Genomic DNA, 14,664 nt, shown 5'->3' on the forward strand with positions numbered 1-14,664 from the left:
TTTCATTCCAGGGTGTGTGATTGATAATGGGCAATGAAAAGGCCATCATACAACCAGTGGTTCAGAAAGGGATCTTCTTTGACAATTTGCAGGGGGCATCTTGGGACCACTTTCATTGGCAGGAAGTGACATTGTTTATGAAGAGGCAGAACAAATAGATACAGGTTGCCAGTTTACCTGCTGCGTTTAGAAAAGCTCCTGCAAGGAGTCAGGAGCTTTGTTGCGTGGGATTCAACAGCCTCTGTGTCAGGCGCTGCGGAGCAGGGCAGTCACGTTTCTGTAGACCTTTGTAACTTCTCTCACCCTGATTCGGGTATTTAAAGGCAGGTGCCTGTGTCACAGGTGCCGTGAGGCCACAGTCCTGCTTTGACCAGACTGATCTGGTGGTTCTCATGTCCTCTCTCTGCCCCTTGCTTCCCTGGTGTAGTGCTTCGGAGGGCAACCATCAAAAGAAGCCGGACCGAGGCCATGGCACGGGACTCCAGCGACGAGCACTGCGTGGACATCTCCTCTGTGGGTGAGTGGAGGTTGCCGGATCATCTTTCACTGCTCCGGACCTCCCGTGAAAGGGAGCATTCTATCTTAGGAGAAACGCCACAAGGAGGAGGGGAGCCCAAAGAATCCAGAACTTTGGGATATAATTAGGGAAAGGCACTGGAATCGAATCTCATCAACAGTGACTTAAAGGAAAAAAATAAAATGGACCAAAGGATAATGTTTATGTGAAACATCGGGTTTGGGGCCAAGAATTCAACCCAGATTCTTCAAGTGTGGCAGATGTATCTCTTCAGCATGTGTATCCTATCTCTCCTGGATGTGCTAACGAGCACCCACTTTGGGATATTGTTCACTGAGGACGCCCATATGAGAAACTGCAATCATTTGCTTAATCATAGTAACATCTACCTACTTGCATCACCTGCTCCCATGTGATGCTTAAACAGATTCTTACTGACAACCCTTTAACTTGCCGGCTGTTCATCCCAGGTTCTCTTAGAGAGTCTGGCTGATGGCAGACTTTTCTTCTCCAGGAAAAAAAAAAAAAAGGGAAGGGTCTGACTTCATCCTGAAAGGCAGAAGAGGCGTACGGAGCTCATCACTGCTTCAGTTTGCCAGGGGTAGAAAAATCACAAATGCAGCAGGATGACTCCAGTGCCTGAAGCATATTTAAAAAGAAAAGCTCAATCTGTTACAAACATAAACAGGATCCTATTAGGATTCAAGATACCGGCTGGATGCCTGCTATCCTGCCCCGGGGAATCCTTCCATTTCCTAGGACCAAGGGTGCCCAGAGGAAAGGCAGAGTTTCCTGCTGCACTGTGAAAACTCTTAGCTCATAACGTGGGGATGCCCTGGGGTCTGCAAGGTGGCAGTCCCCTAGCCCTGGGACCAAAGCTGCCCATCTGGACCTCTGAATGCCCCTTTGTCATGGAGGGTGACCTCCTTTGCAGTCTCATTTCTCCTCCTTCCTTCTCCCCCGCTAGGCACACCTCTTGCCCGAGCCAGCATCAAGAGCGCAAAGGTGGATGGGGCCTCCTATTTCCGGCACAAGGAGCGACTTTTGCGTATCTCTATCCGCCACATGGTTAAGTCCCAGGTGTTTTACTGGATCGTGCTAAGCCTTGTGGCTCTCAACACTGCCTGTGTGGCCATCGTCCATCACAACCAGCCCCAGTGGCTCACCCACCTCCTCTGTAAGTGAATGGTGACTGCTGGCTCTCACGGCTGCCACTTGATTGGTGTGTGAATGTCAAGAGAGCAAGGAGGTGTCACGTGGGCTTGGCAGTGGTTCTGCCTGCCCAGAGTTCTGCCTCCAGCACGCTGTAACCAGAGTTGTCCTCAGCGGGTCGGGATTATCCCATGACTGTTTTCGGCTGTCATTTCATTATTGAATCAGATAAATAAATCTTTAGTGATGAGTCAACAACATAGTGTTATACCTTGCATAATCCAGGGCCTTCACTTAGTGCCTTCAGGAGGCTCAATGATTAGGGAGTCTTGGTCACCCAAGTCCTAGGGACAAGTTCTTAGGGACATGGATACCTTCAGCAGACCAGGAAGGAAACCTACCATAGGTCAGCCCTTGGTAAGGCTCCCCGGGATGCGGGTGAGTCTCCTAGAGGCTGTCACAGTTGAGTGTGTGGAGAGGAAATCCAGCTCTTTCATCAAAGCTATACTCAAGCCCTTTCTCTCTCCTGAAAGCCATCTGCCACGTAAATGGTAGTGACAAACCCACCTGTCAGAAGAGAGCAGAGCTGACCTGTGGACTGTGGGACTCAGCCTGGGTCTGAGCATATTCAGACCAGGAGAGGTTTTGCCTGGCATTGACTGGGTCTATGGTCACTGAATGTCCTGCCCGTGTGGGTCCCACCGCTCTTAAGGGCTCCTCCGTGGGTGGTGGGGATTGGGTCAGGGAGGACAGGAGCCCATGCCATCCATGGAACCAATGCTTCTGCCTTTAATGCTTTCAGACTATGCAGAGTTTCTGTTTCTGGGGCTCTTCCTTCTAGAGATGTCCCTGAAGATGTATGGCATGGGGCCTCGCCTTTATTTTCACTCTTCCTTCAACTGCTTTGACTTTGGGGTAAGTGCTCCAGAGTCACCCATCTTTCTGCCTGGAGTTGCTGTACTGTGGTTTGAGATAAGAACCTTGCTCTGGGGCTCAGCGTGAAGCCTTGAAATCAGCATTTATTAAAGGAGGATAGATAGGATTAGCCAAAGGGAGGTCAGGAATGAGTGAATACTTGCCATACGAGGATTTGTTTGGGTTTTTGAAATGCTCTTTTATTTTTAATGTTTTTACTGAAATGTGTGACACGCACACCAGAGAGTAAACACTTCAGTGTATATAGCTCAGTAAGTTTTACAAAGCTCCCCATAGCCTGAATTTTGAACCACTTATTACCTTGGAGGAAGCCTGGGAGAGAACAAAAGACTTGATTCCGGAAAGTGGTTTGATCAAAACTGAGAAATATATTTATTTTTTTAGTTCAGTTTAAAATTGAGAAAATTATCTAGATATACCCTTAAACATTCATACTCATATGCACACACACCCTCTTATATTAGCAAGTCCCCACATAGACTTCACCCAGTGTCCACATTCTTAAATAATAACGATACATAAATGTGTGCATTATCAATGCTCTTCAAGGTGCTTTCACGCACATTTTTGTCCTCTGCCACTTTCAGTCCTGCCCACGATGTTAAGTGTTGGGAGTTAGGCTACCCATTTACACATGAGTCAACCGGGGACCTCGTGTGCAAGTTCACACAGCCAGTTAGCAGCAGAACTAGGTTGCAAAACTTTGGGTTCCTGAACCACCTCTCCTTCTGCCAAACCCACTTCATTTTCTGCCAAATCTCCAGTTAGGTGCTAACGATTTTGAGCACTTGCCAACCTGCATTTTAACTTGGAACATATGCTTCTGGGTAGAGGCAATTTTCAGGCATAAGAACTAGTGAAAGACCATTTTTATCTTAGTTCCCTTATGTACATACTTTTCAGCATTGCTGTGAGGATTAATTTCTGTTATTTCTCCTAGTGCGATGTGGGGAATGTATTAGACCTTCAATAAACATATAATTAAAACATAAAACAAATTGAATGGCTAATTTGACATTGCTGCTTCCTATAGCAATCAGATTCTATGCCACTAATTAGTACCATCACATCCAGGTGTGTGGGGCCTGAGTGACTGAAAGCCATTTCAGGCACAGGTGACTGAAACATTCTTGTTAACACTAAATTCTAGGCCAGTGGGAAAATGTGGACCTTTTCAGAAGTTTTTATATTGGAAAGTAACCTGTATTCGTTTAAATTTGTTTTCTTATTTGAAGACTGCTCTTTTGTCTGTCTGTTCAAGGTGTTTTAATAAGAACAGTACAGCTGTCAAATCTGTGCAGAAGTGGTGAATGACTTGTAGTTTTCAGGAAAGACAGAGCAGTCGGTAAAGCAATCTACAGTGTGAAGAAGGAAATTTAGCAAGGAGAGTGGGGAACAGTGGGGAGAAAAGTGGTAGAGTCTCATTTTTCCTTGGCAGCCTTCACAAATAGATGGTCCTGTTGGAGATGGGCTTCCCTGATGGCTTAGATGGTAAAGAATCTGCCTGCAATGTGGGAGACCTGGGCTCGATCCCTGGGTTTAGAAGACCCCCTGGATAAGGGCATGGCTACCCAGTCCAGTATTGTGGCCTGGAAAATTTCATGGGCTGTATAGTCCACAGGGTCACAAAGAGTCAGACAGGACGGAGCGACTTTTGAAGAAGATGATTGGAGGGAGGCAGGGTGGGGAGGGAAAGATTTAACTTCAGAAAAGCCCAGTGAGAACTGTTGATTGAGTAATACCTCCTTCCCCTTCTCCCCCCCCCCTCCCCCTTTTGCCTTTTCTTCTCACCGTGGCTGGCTTTGGCTCTTTAGGTCACAGTGGGCAGCATCTTTGAAGTAGTCTGGGCCATCTTCAGACCTGGTACGTCTTTCGGAATCAGTGTCCTGCGAGCTCTCCGGCTTCTAAGAATATTTAAAATAACCAAGTAAGTGATCAAAATCTAGACTCTTCCCAACCACCTCTGGTCATGGAAGCTCCTCTCTGACACATTATATTGCCTTACATCCTCACCACAGGATCCATTTCCTTACCCCACCCCCTACTCCACTCTTCAGCTTCTCTTCCATCTCCAAAGACCAAACCAGGAAAATGCCTGAGTGCCAGATCCTGTGCCACCTTCCCGAGGGGACCCACATTATCACTCCATCTCTCCTTCCTACAAGTATCTAGATGCAGCTTATCTCATAGGTCTCCAGGCAGATGCCCAGCTGAGCCTGAGGGTAATTTGGTACTCAGTTTGCTGCTGTAACCAGTCCATCCTAAAGGAGATCAGTTCTGGGTGTTCATTGGAGGGACTGATGTTGAAGTTGAAGCTCCAATACTTTGGCCACCTAATGTGGAGAGCTGACTCATTTGAAAAGACCCTGATGCTGGGAAAGATTGAGGGCAGGGGGAGAAGGGGACGACAGAGGATGAGATAGTTGGATGGCATCACCGACACAATGGACATGGGTTTGGGTGGACTCCGGGAGTTGGTGATGGACAGGGAGGCCTGGCGCGCTGCGGTTCATGGGGTCGCAAAGAGTCAGACACGACTGAGCAACTGAACTGAAGTGACTGAACTTGCCGCTGTAACGCTGTCTGGGTTTTTGTAGGTATTGGGCATCCCTCCGGAATTTGGTGGTCTCCTTGATGAGTTCCATGAAGTCTATCATCAGTTTACTCTTCCTCCTTTTCCTCTTCATTGTTGTCTTTGCTCTCCTAGGAATGCAGCTGTTTGGGGGCAGGTAAGTACCAATGAAGTTTCCAGTCAAAGCAGCCTCAAAACCTCAACTTCATCTTGTGAACTCTGGGGTCACCAGTTTGTTCACCATGTTACCATGTGTTTGTTCGTGTTCATGGCCCATATCAACCATGCACGTTATGTGTGAAACTAATGTCTCTGTTTTTAATCCCTCCACACCATGTGGGGTTCTTATTTAGGGGACCTCTCCCTTTGGAGCTGCCCCTGAAAGGTGCCCCTTTGGAGCTGCCTCTGAAAGCTTGGGGTCTTACAAGTCAAGATCAGTCCAGATCCCATCACCAGTGCCCTTCAAGAGCACAGTTCCTGGTGAAGTGAAAGTGAAGTCGCTCAGTCATGTCCGACTCTTTGCGACCCCATTGACTGTAGTCCACCAGGCTCCTCTGTCCATGGGATTCTCCAGGCAAGAGTACTGGAGTGGGTTGCCATTTCCTTCTCCAGGGAATCTTCCCGACCCAGGGATTGAAGCCAGGTCTCCCGCATTGCAGGCAGGCTTTAACCTCTGAGCCACCAGGGAAGACCTGGTACTTCCTGGTAGTAGTCATTAAAACCATCTTTGTAACTTACTGGAATGGAAGGAGAGTAGGGAAGACAGGGATGTGAAAAAAGGGGAAAAGAGTGATGAAAATGGCATAATTTTAGGAAGGGAAAACTTGGTGTGTGAGATTTTCATTTCATTCACTCTGAATCTCCTTCTCAGGTTCAACTTTAATGACGGGACTCCTTCAGCAAACTTTGACACCTTCCCTGCAGCCATCATGACTGTATTCCAGGTATGAGGATGTTAGAAATGTTACTTGGGATCCCTTGGTGCACATGCTCCAAGGTGATGATGTTGTAAAAGAATCCTCCCTTTCCTCTCCAGGCTCCTCTCAGGCAGTACTTAGTACTCTTGCTTATTGAGTAGTCATCACCACTGTAATTCCTAGGGTTTCTATAGCTCTGTTCTCATAAATAATAAAAGAGCTCTGTTGTGATGACCTCATTGGCCTTCTCCCTGCACTTTTCAGTTTGCAGGAGATGTTAATTAAGTCAAAGACATTCAGTAACATCACATTTCTGGTTTTATGAAATTTACAGTACCTTCTAACTTGTATGTCCATTTAATGAAGAATCTTTTCCACCCCCACCTGATTTTTTTTTTTTCAATCATGGGAGGAAACTCAAAATCGGTGATGTCTAAGAGCTAAAGGAGAACTCTGTTTAGCCAGAATCTAAGACTGAAGCAGAACTCAGCTTTCTGGAACTGGAGCCCATGAGGCTCTTTCCATCAATGCTGCTGTCTCAGGAGCTGTATCTTGGCAGCTCCAGAAAATAATCCATCAGTGCCTGGACCACCTGATCTGTGTGGTTCCCGTAGGCTTGACAAAGCTGGGGTGTGGGATGGGAGACCGGAGATTCTATGTTTTGAGGAATAGAACTTTTCCTTTTGATATTCTTCTTCCATTTTCAATGGCTAAAATTCTCTTACACATCAGAAGGCAGTTGATTATTCATGGGTGTGACATTTTTTTCTCCCTGACAAGAGGGTAAATGGAAAAGACCCAGACTCAGAATTTTCCCCTTTCCACTGACCCCGTTTTCTCATCCAGCCCAGGTCTCTGATTAGCCTGTTATGTCCTTTGTGTAGATCCTGACGGGTGAGGACTGGAATGAGGTGATGTACAACGGGATCCGCTCCCAGGGCGGGGTCAGCTCGGGCATGTGGTCTGCTATCTATTTCATTGTGCTCACCTTGTTTGGAAACTGTATCCTTTTTAAAATGCTGCTCTGGCCTTGACCAGCATGTGAGGAGGAGGAGGTGGTCGTGATGCTGGTGATAGCAGAGGGCAGGTAGCAATGGGGTAGACAGTGTTAGCTGTACTAAGAGAAACAGGGATCCCGCTCTTAAGGAACATTTGCTATCTGGGTAAAAGAAGATGAGTATAAGTAAGATAGAGTATCATCCCAGTTATCGGATATCATAACATCCAGGTTATCAGATTATCATCACAGATAAAATCATATGAGTCTGTTATAGTGAATGTTTGGAGGGACTATGAACTGGGGAAAATAAGAGAGGACAGAGATCATTATAGGCTGAAATAGTAATAACCGGGTTATAATATTAATGAATTATATGTTTTCTTTTACTAAAACATTTATTTTTGTTTAAGTATAGTAGATTTACAATGTTGTATTAATTTTAGATATACAGAAAAATGTTTCAGTTATACATACATGCGTATATATATATGTGTGTATATATATATACTTTTTCAGATTCTTCCTTTATAGGTTATTACAAAATATCAAGTATAGTTGCGGGTGCTATACAGTAGGTCTTTGTCGGTTTTCTGTTTTATTTATAGTAATGGGTGTATGTTAATCCCAAACTCCTAATTTATCCCTTCGCCTCTTTCCTTTTTAATAGTAGTAACCATAAGTTTGTTTTCTATGTCCGTGGGTCTATTTTTATTCTGTATATAACTTCATTTGTATCTTATTTTTTTTATGATTCCACATATAGGTGATATCATAGGATATTTGCCTTTGTCTGGCTTACTTCACTTAGGATGATATTCTGTAGGTCTGTCCACATTGCTGCACATCATTAGTTCATTATTTTTTATGGCTGACTAATATTCCACTGTTTAAATATCCCATATCTTCTTTATCCATTCATCTGTTGATGGACGTTTAGGTTGCTTCCATGTCTTGGTTATTGTAAATAGTGCTGCAGTGAACATTAGGGTGCATGTATTCGTTTCAGATTATGGTTTTCTCCAGATATATGTCCAGGAGTGGGATTTCTGGATCATATGTTAGTTCTCTGTGTTAACAGAGAACAGAGCCTTCCACCTAATAAGTTCTCAAAAATATTAGTATTGTGATTAATGCTAATACTGCTGAGCATAGCTAGCATTTATCATACTTGTGCTATTCATAAGACCTCATACTAAACGGTTTTCAGGCATCATTTCATCTAATCCTTACCTTACAAATCTTAGAGGAAATAAGTTGATAAAAATCAATTACTAAATTATAATGGGAGACTAGAAAATAAGTGCATTTAATTCCCAAACCCATGACTAGTCTTGGGATCTAGACAAGGAAGATTGAGGTTTTAATCCCAGCAGCTCTGCTTACCAGCTGTGTGGCCTAGGGAAAGTCACTTAACCTCTCTGAGCTTCTAGTTTTCACATCTGAAAAGAGGAAACAATATCTATGTTGTTTGTTAGTTGTAAATAGTAAAATGAGATAGTTTACTTGAATATTCCACAGACCAGAAAGTTTTACATGATGTTTTGGGCAAGTGGGACTTGTCTTGAATTGAGATCACTCGAGTGAAAACGGGACAGCCATGTGTTGCAGATGTATTTTTGCCTTTTCCATAGTCTCACAGAGCATAGATGTTCCTTTAAGTTTTCTGCTCTGAAAACTTCTAAGGGCCAGAGCAGACTATAAACAAACACAAGAAACCCATATAAAGAAAGCTAGGCAGTGAGTCACAGAAATGGAAGGCCAGTTTGCCTTAATAGCGGCACCTTAATTTTCCTGTTACTCTGAGGGTAGTCAGACCTGGACTTTTGTGCTAAAACAGATGTGTGTTCCATAACACATGAGCCTTGAGGATAATTGGAAAATTGGGACTTCTGAGGTTAGAGTGTGGAATAGAAATGGGTTCCATAATGATCTTGTGTGCCCTGAGACATTTTGTTAAATGAAATATGGGAGCCTCCCAGGACAAGAAGATTGAGAAATGTTAGCATCCCATTACTGAGAGATAGTAATGAGTCTGTAGAATCTCATTTTTTTTTTTTTTCATCTTTAAGGTCAGACTAGCATAACTGATCTAGATGGGCTTCAATTCCAGCTTCCTGGAAAGGAGAGATGAACTCCTACCTCTTGTTCCCTACCTGTCTTGTTGTTCAGTGGTTCTCTATTTGATGTTGCTGTAATTAGAGGCTGTAGCTGTGCAAAGGCCTCCTCCCTCCATCTCCCCCTCCCCTAGGGGGTTTGGTTCAGGTATATTTCTTTATCTGGTACAAAGAGATGATATGTGGAAGGAGAGAAGACGTATTCTCCTTCAAACAGAGCTGCATAATATCTCTTTCCCTCCCCCTACAGTCCCTCCTTAAGTGACTCTTTGGGGTGACTCTGTCCCTGCTGGTGTAGCAGAAAGGAAAGGCATGGAGATGCCTTCTCAGCCTTGCTGGGGTTCCTTTTACTTTTCTTACTTGCCCATCCTTAACTCATTGCCCCAGACACACTGCTGAATGTGTTCTTGGCCATCGCTGTGGACAACCTGGCCAACGCCCAGGAGCTGACCAAGGTGAGCCTTGTTCTCCAGGGATCCAATGGTTCTCTGGGCCATTGGGTGCCCACTAGGCTTTGGAGTTGCCTCCAGAAGCCTGCACTGCCTGGCTTAGGCCTGCAGGGAAGGCCCCTTCTGGGAGTTCGTGGATACCTGGAGAGCTACACTTGTCCATGAAGGGAGCCTGGTTCACTTTCACTGAGTTAGTGGAGCCTTGGACCAAATGGGGTCTCTCATTGGATATTGAAGATGATCACTTAGTCACTGCAGACTCTCAAAGATAGCCTCTGCAGGCTTGTGACTTGGAAAATAGAGAAACTACCAGAGTCTTGGATTTAAGTTCCACCTCGTCTGCTGTGACCTGTGACTGTGTAACCTCAATCATGTGCCTTCACCCTTCTGAGTTTGAGGGTTAGAGGGTCCAGGATTGTGGCTATTGGGGTATTCCAGTGCTCACTTCATCCTGGGGGAAGTTTCCATGAGTTTCAAAGAAGTCAGACACCATATTTCTCAAAGAACAATTCCTTTCTTTCCTCTGAGTCATGTCTTCAGGGGTAGAGGCAATACAATGGCAGTGGGATTGTTTAAGGAGATGAGTGAAACCTTCTCCCCGCATAATACGTATTTATTTTAAGGCAAAATCCATAGCATCCTGGTGATGTTTATGAGCTTTTTCCATGTATTCCTTGAGAGTTACCTGCTCTTCTCTGCATTCTCAAGGATCTTCTTACCTGCAGACAGGATAAGCTGTAGTAGCTGAAAAGCTGGCTGTGAGTCGCACATCTGTCACTTACTGGCCCTTTTAGCTTAGACTTGACCCCTGGTCTCTATTAATGTTGCTTCCTTCATCTGTAAAAAAGGGAATGCTATATTCTACCTTGCATACCTCTCAGGAGGACAGCAAGGATCAAGCAAATGGACGTGTGTAAAAACCAGCTGTGAGTTATACATCTGTCACTTACTGGCCCTTTTAGCTTAGACTTGACCCCTGGTCTCTATTAATGTTGCTTCCTTCATCTGTATAAAAGGGAATGTTATATCTGCCCTGCATACCTCTCAGGAGGACAGCAAGGGTCAGGCAAAAGGACATGTGTAAAAACCAGAGCAATCTTTGAAGATGTATGTATTCTTAGTAGCTGTAGTCATTTTACCTGAACTGGGTTTCCTTGGTATTGTCACATAGAAAGACATTTATAAGCTGGAGTGTGGGTGAGGGGCCGAGGTCCCTGCCCGAGCACCAGGGTGGGGGTCATTTAGCTGTGTAGGGAAGAGGTTATGATGAGGATCGTGGTGCTCATCTCAGGGTCTCTGCCTGGAAGGTCCTTCTCTATCACTTCCAGACACTGCAGAACATCCAAGAAGTGTCAGCTCTGGCCTCTGACCTCTATAGCCCTGGCCACCTCCACCAAGGGCTCGGGTTTGGGGTAGACCTTAAGTCTCTCCTGAGGCAACATAGGGAGCCTGTGGGGGAGGATGGGGGCCAGAACAGCTGGCCGTGCCAGGGCTGTGGAGGCTGCTGTCTCAGGAGGCCTCACTGCTAGTTGCTGGAGGTCTGTGAGCAACCTGACCTCACTCTGCCTGTTTTACCTCTTGCTCTGCTTTCCTCGCTTCTCCAGGTCTCCAGAAGCTCCCTCGGCCCTTCTGGGCAGGGCCGAGGAAGCTACTCTCCTTCATGGGGATCCCAGACAACGCCATCTCTACTTTGTGTCTAGGATGAACAGGAAGAAGAGGAGGCCTTCAACCAGAAGCATGCTCTGCAGAAGGCCAAGGAGGTCAGCCCGATGTCTGCACCCAACATGCCTTCCATCGAGTGAGTCGCTATCCCCACGTCACAGACCCCGGGCTCCTGTGTCGACAGCCCAGTACTCAGTTCCACAGCTGTTGACCCTTGGAGGGAGCCTGCTCTGTGCCAGGAAGCATCCTGTGAATACATTACTGAGCAAGACAGGGCCAGGGGCTCTTTTTTCACATAACTTTTATTTCAGTGAGCAAGATAGCTGATAAATGCACAGAAATAATTTTAGATAGAACATCTATAAAATAAGTAAAACAGGGTACTAAGGCAGAGGAATAGGAATTGAGTACAGTACCTTTGGGCAATTTGGGAGGAGTTCTCTGAAGAGAGGATGTTTAAGCAGAGACCTAAATGTGTAGAAGATGGTAGTGTGACGTTATGAAGATGGAGCATTCCCAGCAAGGCCCCGGTATGGCTGGTGTGGAGGGAGCAAGAGGAAAGAGAAGGAGGTATGGCCGGGGAGGTTCTAAAGGCTCAAGTGAAGGACTTTGCTTTTGTTCTGATTACAACTGTAGGAGGGTCTAGAGGAGAAGTTTGGGTAGGATTTGATTTATACTTGAAAAGGTCACTTTGCTCTGTGATGAATGGACTGAAGGGGCCCAGGCTGGAGGCAGGAAGACAGAGATTGGCTCTTAGAGTAAAGCAGTGAGAGTTGGTGGTGGTTTAGACCATGATAGTAGCAATAGAGGAGATGAGAATTCATCTCATTCAGGCTGTATTTGGGAGAACCAATAGGATGAGCTGATGGAATAAATGTGATGGAAGTGGAGATGGGGAAAAAAAAAGGAGAAACAAACATTTCTCCCAGGTTTTAAGGTTTGATGCCTGGAGAGGTAGAGGCTCACCTGAAGATGGTGGAAATCCAATGTTCCTTTTGATGGCATTAAATTTGAGATGCATATAAAACAAACAAGTGAAGATGCTGAATGGGCTGTTGGCCACATGAATCTGAAGCTCAGAAGTCAGGATTCTAATCCTTAGAAATAAGGATTGGGGGGAGCATTTGCATTTGGATGGCATTTAGGCTGTCATCCCAGGAGAGATGACCCAGGGAGAGCTGGGCTAAGAGGCTGAGGCCAGAGGCCAGAGAGCACCCCGTGTTCAAAGAGAAACCCATGAGGTGAGCAGGGTGTTCTGGAGACGTGGAGAACACACTTCTGGCAGGAGGAGGTGGATAGAGGAGTTCAGGACTACTGACAGATCACGTAAAATGAGAACATGAAAGGGAGCATTGAATTTGGCAAAATGAACACTGTTAGTGAACTTCACGAGAGCCGTTTAAGTGGCCCAGTGGGAACAAAATCCATTTGGAGTGGATTAGAGAGAGAATGGGGGGTGATATATTAGAGCAGCCAGTGTAGACTCTCTCTGAGGATCCAGCCTGGCCCTGGTGGCTGCTGGTGGAACTAGCAGACCGTGGGGCCCTTTGGGCGGCTGACCTCTGTGTGGCACTGGGGGAGGGCTTTGGGGGAGAGGCTGAGAAGTGACCACAGAACCCTGAATTCCTGTTGGGCCTTCTGGGCCTGCATGAGGACTGTGTGAGGGGCCCTGGGATATTCCTGGGGAGGGTCTGAGGCCTCTGGCCAGCTGGACCTGTGTCCAGACCCTGTCGTCTGTTAACTTGAAACTGATCAGCAAGGAGCCCTTCCCTTCCCAGAGCTCATGTGAAGGACTCTCAATGTCCTCAGCCTCGCCTTATAGGGACATTCCAGACTTATGTGTGGGGGCCCCCTCCCCTGCATGGCTGTCCTCTTGTTCTCACCTTTCAAAACTGAAGGAAGGCCTGGCCTCTGGGCCCCTCCTCTGTGAATGAGAATAAAAAAACTCACTCCAAAATTCTTTAACGATCGTTAAAGATGAAACGACTCCTTCCTCCCTAGAATTTTCTCTGAGCCTCGAGCAGTTTCTACCCCACTTTCCTTACACTTATGAATTTGGGCTAAAAATAAATACACACAGGTATCCAAACATGCTGGTGGGTGGAGCTGGCTGCCACTTTAGGAGTGGGTGGTTCTATTTCCTGAGATGAGGAAACCTGGGGGAGGAGTGGGTTTGGAGATATGAGGGAGAAGGATGCTTGGCCCAGAGTGGAAGCTCACTATTTATGGAATGAAAGAATGAATGAGATCTGGTAGGCACAAGGCCGTAGGGAGTGAGCTGTGTGTGTATCCGGGCACAGTGAGGCGGGAGGAACGCTGTAATCATCCCAGGCTTTGGGGGTGATGGGTGTGCTGCTGGCTGAACAGAGTGTGTTTGAACAGGCAGGCCAAGACCCCTGACTTCCGGACTATAGTATTACTGAGTGCGAATGTGGCAGCTAGGACATTATTACAAACAAAAAATCTCAGGGCTAGACATAGCTCTGTCCCTCAGTGCTGTGACTTTAGAGTGAGAACCTCTTAGCATCTCAGAGTCCCTCTTTCTCCATCTTTGGAATGAAGAATACCAGCCACCCGTCCTGGTCCACATGATCCTTGCTGAGTGTGTGTGAGGTCACATGTGTGTGAATTGAGGAGGTGCTTCTCTGTGTGATTGTAGGAATGTTGAAGATGTGCTAATGGTTGTGATAGGATGTGAATCTGGATCTTTGTACGTGCAAGTGGAGAAGTGAAGTTTGAAGTGTGGATCTGATTTGTGTGAAAATGAGAGTTTGGTTTTCTCTTTGGCCTGGCCTCTGTGTGCGTGTTTATGTGTACGCACACACTTGTGAGCATGCGAGAATTCTTCCACGTATTTACTCTCTTCCACATGTGCTTCTGGAGGGCCAGTGTGTGACGACTTGAGAATTTGCAAGTAGCTGGTGTAAGTGTTAATCGATCAGTCATGTCCAACTCTTTGCGACTCCATGAACTGTAGCCTGCCAGGGTCATCTATCCATGGAATTCTCCAGGCAAGAAGACTGGAGTGGGTTGCCATTTCCTTCTCCAGGGCATCTTCCTGACCCAGGGATCAAATCCAGGTCTCCTGCATAGCTGCAGAGCTATCACTGCATGGGTATCACTGCATAGCTGGTGGAAAGTACTTTTCCTGGTGGGCGTGCATGCTGCCTGTCTAGAGTGTGTGCCTCTTTCTCTGTGCCCCCATGCCTCTTGGCATGGCTGCCCCACGTGCATGGCAGCCACCAGTGCTGAGGGGTGCTGGGGACCTAGTCACAGGCATCTCCAGTCTTGGCCACATGCATCCCAGGGGTGCTCCTGTACCCTGCGCCTTTCTGGACTCAGACC

At 46.3% G+C, this 14,664-nt stretch overlaps 1 protein-coding gene across 3 annotated transcripts in view; it reads left to right on the forward strand.

Moving 5' to 3' along the window:
• Positions 1 to 14,664, forward strand: part of CACNA1E (calcium voltage-gated channel subunit alpha1 E) — a 330,655-nt gene that overhangs the window by 243,516 nt on the left and 72,475 nt on the right. For all 3 annotated transcript variants that reach the window (XM_065936984.1, XM_065936985.1, XM_065936987.1), the window contains exons 10-18: positions 428 to 517; positions 1,485 to 1,694; positions 2,472 to 2,584; positions 4,420 to 4,532; positions 5,203 to 5,334; positions 6,049 to 6,121; positions 6,979 to 7,096; positions 9,596 to 9,663; positions 11,358 to 11,455. In XM_065936984.1, coding sequence (XP_065793056.1) covers positions 428 to 517; positions 1,485 to 1,694; positions 2,472 to 2,584; positions 4,420 to 4,532; positions 5,203 to 5,334; positions 6,049 to 6,121; positions 6,979 to 7,096; positions 9,596 to 9,663; positions 11,358 to 11,455 — 1,015 coding nt within the window. The remainder of the gene's footprint in view (positions 1 to 427; positions 518 to 1,484; positions 1,695 to 2,471; positions 2,585 to 4,419; positions 4,533 to 5,202; positions 5,335 to 6,048; positions 6,122 to 6,978; positions 7,097 to 9,595; positions 9,664 to 11,357; positions 11,456 to 14,664) is intronic.

The sequence above is a fragment of the Muntiacus reevesi genome, chromosome 5, assembly GCF_963930625.1.
Source record: "Muntiacus reevesi chromosome 5, mMunRee1.1, whole genome shotgun sequence".
Classification (NCBI taxonomy): Eukaryota; Metazoa; Chordata; class Mammalia; order Artiodactyla; family Cervidae; genus Muntiacus; species Muntiacus reevesi.